We start from the raw sequence: 13,132 nt of genomic DNA, 5'->3' as shown, positions 1-13,132 counted from the left end.
TCCCAGAGAAACAGGAGATGAGGTTAAAAAAAAAATGGTAAGAAAGTTGTTTGATATAGTTTACAAACAGCAGTGTAATTGAGGAGTGAACTGAACAAGGCATAAGCTTATGGCAAAGGGAATGCAATACAATCATGTGAGACCTTTCATCTGTAATGGATCGAGCAAATGAATTTAAATGATTTATTTACAGTGTACTATAGAACATAGAATAGTACAGCACATTACAGGCCCTTCGGCCCACAACGTTGTGCCGACCCTCAAACCCTGCCTCCCATATAACCCCCCACCTTAAATTCCTCCATATATTTGTCTAGTAGTCTCTTAAACTTCACGAGTGTATCTGCCTCAACCATGCAGTGCATTCCACGCACCAACCACTCTGAGTAAAAAACCTTCCTCTAATATCCCCCTTGAACTTCCCACCCCTTACCTTAAAGCCATGTGTTCTTGATTGAGCAGTGGTGCCCTGGAGAAGAGGCACTGGCTATCCACTCTATCTATTCCTCTTATCTTGTACACCTCTATCATATCTCCTCTCATCCTCCTTCTCTCCAAAGAGTAAAGCCCCTAGCTCCCTTAATCTCTGATCATACTATGAGGAACGTTTTCTAGAATAATACATTATGGAACTAGCCAGAGAACAGATTACCTTTGACATTATTTTATGTTTTGAGTCAGTTCAAATTAATAGTTCATAATAATTAATGATGAATTTTGGGGAGTGGAAGTGGGGGGAGGGGGAACAATAGACTGCAATTTTTTCTCCTTCTTAAGGAATCACTGATCCATTGGAGTTCTGAACTAAAACCAACTAAGTTATGTTAGTATGAGGTTGCATGTTTAAGGTCGATTGGGAAATTAGCTTCAAATGTTTGCCAGGAAGATAAATAATGGCTATTATTTTAAAATGTTTTTTGAAATTTTCAATTAATAATTATTCCATAGAGAAATCAAATTCTCCAGGATAAAAATGACTTCTCCATGGTAGCTATGGAAACTAAAGATGGTTAATAATTAAAATGACATTTATAATGTTGCCAAGATGAGTGGTAAGCCTAACATACAGTACACTCAATCGTCACTGTATTAGGTACCTCCTGTACCTAATTAAGTGGTCACGGAGTGCATGTTTGTGGCCTTCTGCTGCTGTGGCCCATCCAGTGGCGTGTTGTGCATTCAGAGATGCTTTTCTGCACACCACTGTTGTAAAGTGTGGTTATTTAAGTTACTGATGCCTTCTGTCTGTTTGAACCAGTCTGGTCATTCTCATTAACAAGATATCTTCACCCACTCGCTGAATGTTTTTGTTTTTTTTACACCATTCTCTGTTGATGCTAGAGACTGTCATGTATGAAAATCCCCAGGATATCAGTACTTTTTGAGATACTCATACCACTGTGTCTGGTACCAGCGATCATTCCGATGCCACTTTTTTTTTTACCCATTCTGATGTTTGGTCTGAACAACAACCGAACCTTTTGACCATGTCTGCATGATTTTATGCATTGAATTGCTGCCACATGATTAGTGATTAGATATTTGCATTAATGGGCAATATGTGTAATGGCCACTGAGTGTATAGGACAGTTTTAGGAAGTAGCAACAAATAATCAAACTACTAATCAAAGGAGAAAACAATTTACCAGTGTAAATTAGTAAAGGATAAAATAATAGTTAATTCTTCTACACCCAGGTATATTAAAGAAAGTGGCAGAGGTAAATATGTGTCCCAAGAAATTGTGATGGGAAATAAATGAATGGCAGAGTACCAAACAGACAATCTGTATTTGTTTTTACTGTGGAAGACCGAACGGATGTGGCATAAACAGAAAGGAATGAAAAACCTAAAAACAGTAAGGATCTTAACAGCAGTTAAACCATCCACCATTTGGGGGAGGTGTTTGTAAAGATAATGATCACAATCTTCCACAATTCCCTGGTTTCTTGAACAGTTTCAGAAAATTGGATGGTCGGAAATGTACCTTCAAGGAGGAGGGAGAGAAGGAATTCGGAATTTTAGATCAATTAGCCTGATGAGAGTTGTCAGCAAAATGCCACAGGCCATCACTAAAGATAAAGTAGCAGAGTACTTATAAAATGATAAACATTACAGGAGCTGTTTAAATTTTATAAAGGGAAAATAATGTTTGAAATACCACATTTGTTTTCAGGAAGGAACCAGCAGGAAAATGAGAGGTAATATTTGGCTTAAGTGTCTGCATTTTCAAAATGTATTTGATAAGTTACCACAAGAATGTTGCATGAAATAAGAGCTCATTATGTTGCAGGTAACCTAATAGCATGGATAAAGGACTGGTTAAAGGATAGAATGATCTGTTTTCAGATTGGTAAACTGTTGCCAGTACAGCACCACCAGGCTTGGGCCTGAGCTAGTTATCTGTTATATCAACAATTTAAATGAAAAGGTAGTCTAACGTGTCCATATTTGATGATGTTATCAAGCTGTTTGGAAAAGGGAGCCATAAATAGTAAGCAACATCAGCAAAAGAAAATTGTCACAGGGTAAATTAATATATAAGAATTTGCCAGAAAGAGAATTATGAAGGAACATGTGGTTCAAGATTTGGTAGGAAAAGTAGAAAAAAGAATTGGAGTTGGGCTATTGATGTTCTCAATATACTGCATTTAATGCTAATGCTTATTTTGATAACCAACAAAACATTGGAAAATAGGATAACATTTTGGTGGTTTTCATCCCAATTTTTGTGTTAAAAGTTTTACATGGACAATTCTCAATGGCAATTGTCTGTGGTGACCACAGCAACCGTGTCATTCCCATAATGAAGGACTGGAAAACTTAAATAATCCCTCTTCATGCAGATGTGGAGCAGTCTCGGCCCGAAATATCACCTGTTTATTCCTTTTCATAGATGCTTCCTGACCTGCTGAATTCTTCCAACATTTTGATTGTGTTGCTTTGGAATTCCAGCATCTGCAAACTTTCTTGTAATTACAGGTTTACCCCGCCATCTGAAGGTAGAGCGTTCCTATGAAACGGTTCATAAGCCGAAATGTCGTAAAACAAAGAAGCAATTACCATTTATTTATATGGCAAAATTTTGTGAGCATTCGCAGACCCAAAAATAACCTACCGAATCATGCCAAATAACACATAAAACCTAAAATAACAGTAACATATAGTAAAAGCAGGAATGATATGATAAATACACAGCCTATATAAAGTAGAACTACTTCTCTACAACGATTGCCTGCACAGATCTCCATAGTGAAAATCTCACGCAAGCGCTCTTGGCAGAAAATCTCACGCAAGCGCTGTTGGCATAAACACGCTCTGCAGTAATCTTTAAACTATGAAGCTGCCAAATCTACCAAATAACACATAAAAATACACAGCTTATATAAAGTAGAAGTAATGTATATACAGTGTAGTATCACTTACCGGAATTGGGAAAACAGCGCCGAGCACACTGATGATGGTGTGTTAGACTGAGTTGTTGCATGCTGGGTGGTGCAGTGGCCCCCACCCTCCGGGCTGCCGACCCGATACATTGCTGCGAAGAATGCAGCGGTAGCCGGGAGGCACACAGCACATCTTTAAGAAAAAAGCTGAAATAAACATGCTAATTAATTAGGTGCTGCCTAGCACGTAAATGTCGGTGCAGATCAGAGGCGATTGCCGATTGCATCGCCTCTGATCTGGGCTGACAATTACATGCTAGGCGGCACCCAATTAGTTAGCATGTTTATTTCAGCTTTTTTCTTAAAGATGTGCTGTGTGCCTCCTGGCTACCATTGCGTTCTTCGTGAATCGGTACAGTATCTGTCCAGGGCCCGAGTGTTGGGTTGGTGGGACGCGGGGGTGTCATCTCATCATCGATCAGGACAGGCAGCTCATCTTCTCCTATGACTGCCCGCCTTGATGTCGAAGGTCGAGGTTCGTCATCTGCTGTGGCTGATGTGGAAGGCTTGCTTGACTGCGGAGCCTCGTGCATTTTTCTATCATACAGTTGTTTGTAAGGACTCAAACCATCCTGCAAATATCCCCTAAACCTACGTACCCTTTCAAAATTAAAGTCGTGCTTTATCATTGCAGCGAAAATCTCACGCAGTTGCTTCACTTTCTGCGTTCAGTTGCATTCGGTTTCGATTGTTATCCTTTCCTCTTCCAATTGCATCAGCTCTGCATCTATCAGTTCTTGGTCATGGGATGCCAAAACCTCTTCAACATCATCTTCGTCAACTTCCACAAGCCAAACTCACTTTTTCCTTGCTTCGTTCACCACGATTGAAACGCTTAAATATGTCTAGTTTTACGCTAAGTGTAACACCCTTACTCTTTCAGGCTTTTCCGACACCTTAGAACCCATCTTGCTAACAGCTGCTCAACGCAACATGTTTAAGCAATGCCGCTCCGAATCCGAGGCAGAGCTGCTGCTCGGGGCGCGCACTGCCTTTTATCGCGCACTGATTTTTTCGCGCGCTGATTTTTTATCGCGTGCTGCCTTTCTTCGTAACAGTGAAAACACCTTCTGAAAGTGAAAACAGGGTACTAGTGTAGGTCTTTTGTAACAGTGAGGTTTCATAAAGCGAACGTTCGAAAAGCGGGGGACACCTGTAGTCTTTACTGTGGTTACGTCCACACTACACCAGATAATTTTGAAAACGAAGCTTTTTCTCTTCGTTTTGACCCTCTGTCCACACTAAAATGGCGTTTTCATTCCCCGAAAATGGAGATTTTCAGAAACGGTCTCCAGGGTGAATAAATCTGAAAATGCCTAATATCCATTGTAGTGTGTAGGGGGTAAACGGAGATATTTAAAAACGCTGTCATGACAACACCACAACAACGATGCTTTTTCTGCTTCTGCTTGGTGCTGCGCAAGCACTGCCATACAGTTGTTATAATGCACAGTCGGTGTGAACGGTGTGAGAGTTAAATTGTAAAGTGAGCTTTTTTGACTATTTAAAAATGCTGTCATGACGTGCTGGAACAGATGGCCGCAGTGCGACATTCCGTTGTTTTCTTGAACGCAACCCCCCACATAACCTAACAATTTCAGAACAGACGGCAACGAGACTGAAGCCAGAAGAGTTAGAAATGTACTCACCAAATACTTTGACCCATAGCTTACTGAATAAATAAGTACACTCACTTTGCCCTGTTTTCTGTCCTTGCTTGCATGAAGGTGGTTTGCCTGTTTATGCAAGTACTTCTCTGACAATAGATGTGTAACAGTCTAATGTAACATTGTATGGAAATACAAGATAACACTGATGCAGACATGTTTTATACATTTAACAAGGTGCTTTATTAATGCAACAGTTAGTCAGTATTTCAATGTTCGTCATCAGCCGGGTCATACTGTCCGTGAACTCCCTATCGATTGCCTCCATACGCTCCAGTATTTGTTTTTTTTTAGTTCTAAGTCCTCCTGCGCGAGAGCCAAGAGCAATTCCTTTAAAATTTTTCTACTCTGTAACTGGACAAATGCGCACCAAGTATACTGTTTCCTCTTCGCTTGTTTTCCGTGTGTCCTGCCATGCCCAGTGGGAGGAGATTCACCCAAATATCCACCCAATGTGGACGGAGATATTTTGAAAAACGCTTAGTGTGGATGCCTGTCGTTTTTAGTCAAAACCGGCGTTTTCAAAATTATCCGGCGTAGTGTAGACGTAGCCTGTGTCTAACCCCCACTCCCACGACATCATTGGATTCTTTTGTCTGGTTAACACTGCAGTTTACATATTTGCTGAGTGTTAATGTAGAAAGACTGCAATAATTAATGGGACACTCAGCAATTTTGTTTGAAATATTCGGAGCAATAATAACTGTAGTTGGTGGATACAGTGAGTATTATATCAATGAAAGACTGTGAACCCTTTAATTCATATTCCGTTGCCAACCTGCTTCAGGATTTGCAGCTTGTTTATTTGTGGCTGAGAAACACAAGTCGTAAGTTACTTCCGAAAATTCCAATTTTTATTGGTAATTTCAGGAGAGGCTGCTGTGGACAGGATGACATCATTAGCTATATCTCTGACGCACTTAGGTGAATCATTCCTGAATGTGCCCAAAACAGTTTTGTTCCTTTGGTAACTTATCAACCTAACAAATACAAAGCAGCTCTTAAATGCAATTTTCACATGGAAATAGTCTGCAAATAAATCCACTTTCTTGATAAGTGCTCTTTCAAATGTTGAGAAACTAGTGTATGCCAGTGTATGGGACCCTTGGTTGTGCCCAGTCAGGAGATGCAGAGGGCACATATGCAGGTTCAATAAACAGAAAGTAACAGAAATTCTTCAATGCATTTATCTGGGAAAATAAACAATACAGTACATTTGACAATGTGCTGGATGGTGACGTAGCAACAATCTCTTGCTCAGTATCAGCAAGACCAAGGAACTGATTATAGACTTCAGGAGGGGGAAACCAGAGGTTCATGAGCCAGTCCTCATCAGACGATCAGAGGTCGAGAAGGTTAGCAGCTTTAAGTTCCTGGTGTTGCTATTTCAGAGGATCTGTCCTGGACCCAGCATATAAGTGCAATTGTGAAGAAGGCGTGGTGGTGCCTCTGCTTGCCTGGGGGTCTGCGGGGATTTGGCAATACATCTAAAATTTTGACAGGTTTCTGTAGATGCGTGGTGGAAAGTGTATTGACTGGCTGTGTTGTGGCCTGTTGTGGAGGTGCCAGTGTATTTGAAAGGAAGATCTGACAAGGATGGTGGGTTTGGCAGATCTGCATGAAACGCTGTCATAGGGCAGCAGCATCCAGGCCATGCTCTTTTCTTGCTCCTGTCATCAGAAAGAAGATACAAGAGTCTCAGGACTCACACCAACAGGTTTAAGGACAATTACTATCTCACAACTGTCAGGCTCTTGAACAAAGGATATAACTATACTCATCCACTGAGATATTCTCACAACCAATGATCTCACCTTAAGGACTCTTTATCTTGTTATCGCTTGTTCTCGTTATTCATTATTATTTATCTATCTATTTATTTATTTATTGATTGGCGTCTATTGTCTTCTGCACTCTGGTTGATCTTTCATTGATCCTGTTATAGATACTATTCTATAGATTTGCTGAGTATGTCCACAGGAAAATGAATCTCGGGGTTGTATATGGTGACATATGTATACTGTACTTTGATAATAAATTTACTTTGGGAGGTTTGTTTCATGTTTTATTGGCAGATGTTCTTTTGTTCCAGCTGTTTTATTTTCCAGCTAAAAGGTTCCCTCAAAAAACACTATTATTTCAACATGTAAAATTATTGCCAGTGTAATTTTTTAATCTCACTGGTTTGAACAAAAACAAATCTAACAGCTCTTATTTCTTGCAGTTTCTCCTGAACATACCAATAATTACCACTCATTTTCCTGCTCGTTCCTTCCTTAAAACAAATGTGGTATTTCAAATGTTATTTTCCCCTTTATAAAATCTATAAAATTTAATTTAAGTTTATGCTGAGATTCAAAGTCATGGGGACTGGGCAGTGAATAGGATTTAAGGAATAAGTCAGCTTTGATTTTATTGAATGATTCCTCTAAAGTTGTAGCACAGTTGGGCTCCCTACCTATCTGCTGGTGCACCTGACAGTTGCTTGTCTCCTGCAGAGGAGAGGGGGATGTGTCTGTGCACTTAAGTTTTACAGTGCAATTAAATATGTGAGTTGGCCACAGCGCTTGGTTAGACAGAAATTGTTTTTTTCTTCAATTGGATTTTGAAGATGTACCAGTGCCACATGCTAGTCAGAGTAAAAATAGGAGAATATTTCAGATGAATACGTGGCTTGAAAAATGGTGCAAGGGGGAGGGATTCAAATTTCTGGGGCATTGGAACCAGTTGTGGAGGAGGTGGGACTCGTACAAACAGAACAGTCTGCACCTGGGCTGGACTGGAACCAATGTCCTGGGGGGAGCGTTTGCTACTGTTGTTCAGGAGGATTTAAACTAATGTGGCAGGGGGATGGGAACAAGTGCAGAGAGACAAAGGGGGGTAAAATGAGGGTAGAAGCAAAAAGTAGTAAGGTGAAAAGTAAAAGTGGCAGGCTGGCAAATCCAGGGCAAAAATCAAAAAGGGCCACTTTTCAACATAATTGTATAAGGGCTAAGAGTGTCGTAAAAGCAAGCCTGAAGGCTTTGTGTGTCAATGCAAGGAGCATTCGTAACAAGGTGGATGAATTGAATGTGCAGGTAGTTAGTAATGAATATGATATAGTTGGGATCACAGAGACATGGCTCGAGGGTGACCAAGGATGGGAGCTCAACATTCAGGGATATTCAATATTCAGGAGGGATAGACATGAAAGAAAAGGAGGTGGAGTGGCATTGCTGGTTAAAGAGGAGATTAACGCAATAGAAAGGAAGGACATTAGCCGGGAAGATGTGGAATCGATATGGGTAGAGCTGCATAACAATAAGGGGCAGAAAACGCTGGTGGGAGTTGTGTACAGGCCACCTAACAGTAGTAGTGAGGTTGGGGATGGTATTAAACAGGAAATTAGAAATGCATGCAATAAAGGAACAGCAGTTACAATGGGTGACTTCAATCTACATATAGATTGGGTGAACCAATTTGGTAAGGGTGCTGAGGAAGAGGATTTCTTGGAATGTATGCGGGATAGTTTTCTGAACCAACATGTCGAGGAACCAACTAGAGAGCAGGCCATTCTAGACTGTGTATTGAGCAATGAGGAAGGGTTAGTTAGCAATCTTGTCGTGCGAGGCCCCTTGGGTAAGGGTGACCATAATACGGTGGAATTCTTCATTAAGATGGAGAGTAATATAGTTAATTCAGAAACAAAGGTTCTGAACTTAAAGAAGTGTAACTTTGAAGGTATGAGATGTGAATTAGCCAAGATAGACTGGCAAATGATACTTAACGGGTTGACGGTGGATATGCAATGGCAAGCATTTAAAGATCGCATGGATGAATTACAACAATTGTTCATCCCAGTTTGGCAAAAGAATAAACCAGGGAAGGTAGTGCACCTGTGGCTGACAAGGGAAATTAGGGATAGTATCAATTCCAGAGAAGAAACATACAAATTAGCCAGAAAAAGTGGCACACCTGAGGACTGGGAGAAATTCAGAGTCCAGCAGAGGAGGACAAAGGGCTTAATTAGGAAAGGGAAAAAAGATTATGAGAGAAAGCTGGCAGGGAACATAAAAACTGACTGTAAAAGCTTTTATAGATATGTGAAAAGAAAAAGATTGGTTAAGACAAATGTAGGTCCCTTACAGTCAGAAACAGGTGAATTGATTATGGGGAACAAGGACATGACAGACCAATTGAATAACTACTTTGGTTCTGTCTTCACTAAGGAGGATATAAATAATCTTCTGGAAATAGTAGGGGACAGAGGGTCCAGTGAGATGGAGGAACTAAGGGAAATACATGCTAGTAGGGAAGTGGTGTTAGGTAAATTGAAGGGATTGAAGGCAGATAAATCCCCAGGGCCAGATGGTCTGCATCCCAGAGTGCTTAAGGAAGTAACCCAAGAAATAGTGGATGCATTAGTGATAATTTTTCAAAACTGTTTAGATTCTGGATTAGTTCCTGACGATTGGAGGGTGGCTAATGTAACCCCGCTTTTTAAAAAAGGAGGGAGAGAGAAACCGGGGAATTATAGACAGGTAAGCCTGACATCGGTGGTGGGGAAAATGCTGGAGTCAGTTATCAAAGATGTGATAACAGCACATTTGGAAAGCGGTGAAATCATCGGACAAAGTCAGCATGGATTTGTGAAAGGAAAATCATATCTGACGAATCTCATAGAATTTCTTGAGGATGTAACTAGTAGAGTGGATAGGGGAGAACCAGTGGATGTGGTATATCTGGATTTTCAAAAGGCTTTTGACAAGGTCCCACACAGGAGATTAGTGTGCAAACTTAAAGCACATGGTATTGATGTGGATAGAGAATTGGTTGGCAGACAGGAAGCAAAGAGTGGGAATAAACGGGACCTTTTCAGAATGGCAGGCAGTGACTAGTGGGGTATCACAAGGCTCAGTGCTGGGACCCCAGTTGTTTACAATATATATTAATGACTTAGACGAGGGAATTAAATGCAGCATCTCCTAGTTTGCGGATGACACGAAGCTGGGCGGCAGTGTCAGCTGTGAGGAGGATGCTAAGAGGATGCAGGGTGACTTGGATAGGTTAGGAGAGTGGGCAAATTCACGGGAGATGCAATTTAATGTGGATAAATGTGAGGTTATCCACTTTGGTGGCAAGAAAATGAAAACAGATTATTATCTGAATGGTGGCCGATTAGGAAAAGGGACCTTTTACAATGACACCCAGGTCTGCAACGAGACCTGGGTGTCATTGTACACCAGTCATTGAAAGTGGGCATGCAGGCGGTGAAAAAGGCGAATGGTATGCTGGCATTCATAGCAAGAGGATTCGAGTACAGGAGCAGGGAGATACTACTGCAGTTGCACAAGGCCTTGGTGAGACCACACCTGGAGTATTGTGTGCAGTTTTGGTCCCCTAATCTGAGGAAAGACAGTCTTGCCATAGACGGGGCACAGAGCAGGTTTACCAGATTGATTCCTGGGATGGCAGGACTTTCATGTGATGAAAGACTGGATCAACTAGGCTTATACTCTGTGGAATTTAAAAGATTGAGGGGGGATCTGATTGAAACGTATAAAATTCTAAAGGGATTGGACAGGCTAGATGCAGGAAGATTGTTCCCGATGTTGGGGAAGTCCAGAATGAGGGGTCACAGTTTGAGGATAAAGGGGAAACCTTTTAGGACCGAGATGAGGAAATACTACTTCACACAGAGAGTGGTGAATCTGTGGAATTCTCTGCCACAGGAAACAGTTGAGGCCAGTTCATCGGCTATACTTAAAGGGAGTTAGATAAGGCCCTTGTGGCTAAAGGGATCAGGGTTATGGAGAGAAGGCAGGTATAGGGTTCTGAGTTGGATGATCAGCCATGATCATACTGAATGGTGGTGCAGGCTCGAAGGGTCGAATGGCCTACTCCTGCACCTATTTTCTATGTTTCTATGTTTGTGTGAGATTAGGTGCGTAAGGGTTTGCTGAAGTGTTAACCGACCTTGACTAAATGTGCAAAGTTTTTTTACTTAACTTGGGCTGGGCTGCCTCTTACTGTTGCTGCCTTGTATCTGGAGGGTTTCCAGGGCCCTCTGAGTGTGTGCTTCATCTCTTTCCATGTCACCTCTTCCATGAGGATTTTGAGAGCGTGCTTGAAAAGCGGATAACCACCCTTGTACCCAGCACACAGTGTGCCTTTATGTGCTTCCCAAGCTGTACATTGTGCTCCAGCCTTGCTTGTAATTGATCATCATACTCCCTTTAAGCTTTGCAGGTTTATTCAGACCGTGCACGGGACTCCTGAATTTATTCCACACTGTCATGCACTGAAGTACAAAACTGCACCAGTTGTGGAGCTTAAGTACACAAGTGTTGCATGAGGTATATATGTAAAAATTTATTTTGTGAGTGGGACAAACTGGGGAGAGTCACTCATTTTGGTGTATCTTTTCCAGCAGTCAAAAAAATCAAAATGCTGGAGGAACTCAGTGGGGCAGGCAGTGTCTGTGGACTGAAAAGGGCAATCAATATTTCAGTCCAAGAAGAAGTGGGAGAGGAGAGGACCCTTCCTACACAGCTCCTTTCTTGCTCCAGATACCAACACCTGCAGTTTCTTGTCTCACCCTCAAATGTTGACCCTGCCTGAACTTTTTATCAGGTTTTCAACAGTATCTGTTGATCCTTGGAGATCCCAGTACAACCCTAGAGAGTCAACCACTCAATGTAAACCAGTGAATGAGTTGAAACAATGCCTTGTCTAATTAACAAGACATTATTGATTTTCTCCTGGTAGGTGTGATGGGCGAGACAGCATTGCACATTGCTGCATTGTACAATAATAATGAATATGCAAAAGCACTCCTTGAAGAAGTGCCGGATCTCATCAATATACCAGCCACCTCCGAGCTGTATGAAGGTAGAATTTACAGTTCCATTCATTTCTTGTTTCCTATCGCAGTATGCTGGTGGAAGTAGATGGAAAGGAATAACGTTTTTTAAGTAGCTAAAATTGATTATTGTTTGATGTAATAAATACTGTGTTGAGTGAGGACTTAAGAGTTGAGATGGTTAGTGACTGAGGTTTGGAATCGTGATGGTGGCTGAAGAAGGGCTAATTTATGGTGGGCAGCTAGTGAGAATAGAGAATAGGTGAGTTGTGGTGTTTGTGTTAGATTAAGGAATTGGAAGATGTTTAATTTGGTTGTCATATATATGAGGTACAGTGTAAAACTTTGTATTGCCTGCCATCCAAGCAGATTATTAAATTACAATAGTGCATTGTGGTAGTATGAGGGAAAACAATAACAGGACACAGAGTAAAGTGTTACATCACAGAGAAATTACAATGCTGGCAGACAGTAAGTTACAGGGACATAACAAAATTGATTGTCAGGTCAAGAATCTATCTTATCATACTAGGGGACCATTTAACATACTTTCAGCAGCTGTCCTTGAGCCTGGTAGTATGTCCTTTCAGGCTTTTGTGTCCTCTGTCCGATGGGAGGGGGAGTAGAGAGAACATCCAGATTGAGTGGGGTCTTTGATTATGCTGGCTGCTTTGCTGAGGCAGCGAGAGGTATTGACAGAATCCGTGCAGGGGAGGCTGACTTCTGTGATGTGCTGAGCTGTGTTCCTAACTCTCTGTAGTTTCTTGCGGTCATACAGAGAGCTGTCATATCAAGCTATTATGCATTCTTTATGCATAGGATGTGCTCTATGATGCATTGACTAAAAATTGTGAGGGTTAAAGATCATCATGAATGGAATTGAGGGGGTGGGTTGGGGGCTGGGTAGAGAGTAGTACTTACTGATGGAAATTGACAACGTGTAATTTTCCTGAGTAGGGAATACAGCCCTACATATTGCCGTGGCAAATGGGAATTTTCATTTGGTTAAAGAACTGATAAACCGAGGAGCCAATGTAGCATCATCACGTGCAACAGGGATCTTCTTCAAAAGAAGTGAAAAGAATTTAGTTTATTATGGTAAGAAGTTATCATAATTTACTTCAGACAGTTTATGAATGCATAACCTTTTCCTTTCAGAAACCCAGCTATACTTACATGA

The 13,132-nt window shown here is 41.2% G+C and overlaps 1 protein-coding gene across 2 annotated transcripts in view; it reads left to right on the top strand.

Annotated features, from left to right (window-relative positions):
• The window catches only part of LOC134336478 (transient receptor potential cation channel subfamily V member 6-like), a 110,106-nt gene that overhangs the window by 20,449 nt on the left and 76,525 nt on the right, over nucleotides 1-13,132 (top strand). For both annotated transcript variants that reach the window (XM_063030742.1, XM_063030743.1), the window contains exons 3-4: nucleotides 11,859-11,981; nucleotides 12,910-13,050. In XM_063030742.1, the coding sequence (XP_062886812.1) occupies nucleotides 11,859-11,981; nucleotides 12,910-13,050 (264 nt within the window). The remainder of the gene's footprint in view (nucleotides 1-11,858; nucleotides 11,982-12,909; nucleotides 13,051-13,132) is intronic.

This window comes from Mobula hypostoma, chromosome 22 (assembly GCF_963921235.1).
Source record: "Mobula hypostoma chromosome 22, sMobHyp1.1, whole genome shotgun sequence".
Taxonomy (NCBI): domain Eukaryota; kingdom Metazoa; phylum Chordata; class Chondrichthyes; order Myliobatiformes; family Myliobatidae; genus Mobula; species Mobula hypostoma.
This window is presented reverse-complemented; position numbering and strand designations above follow the sequence as displayed.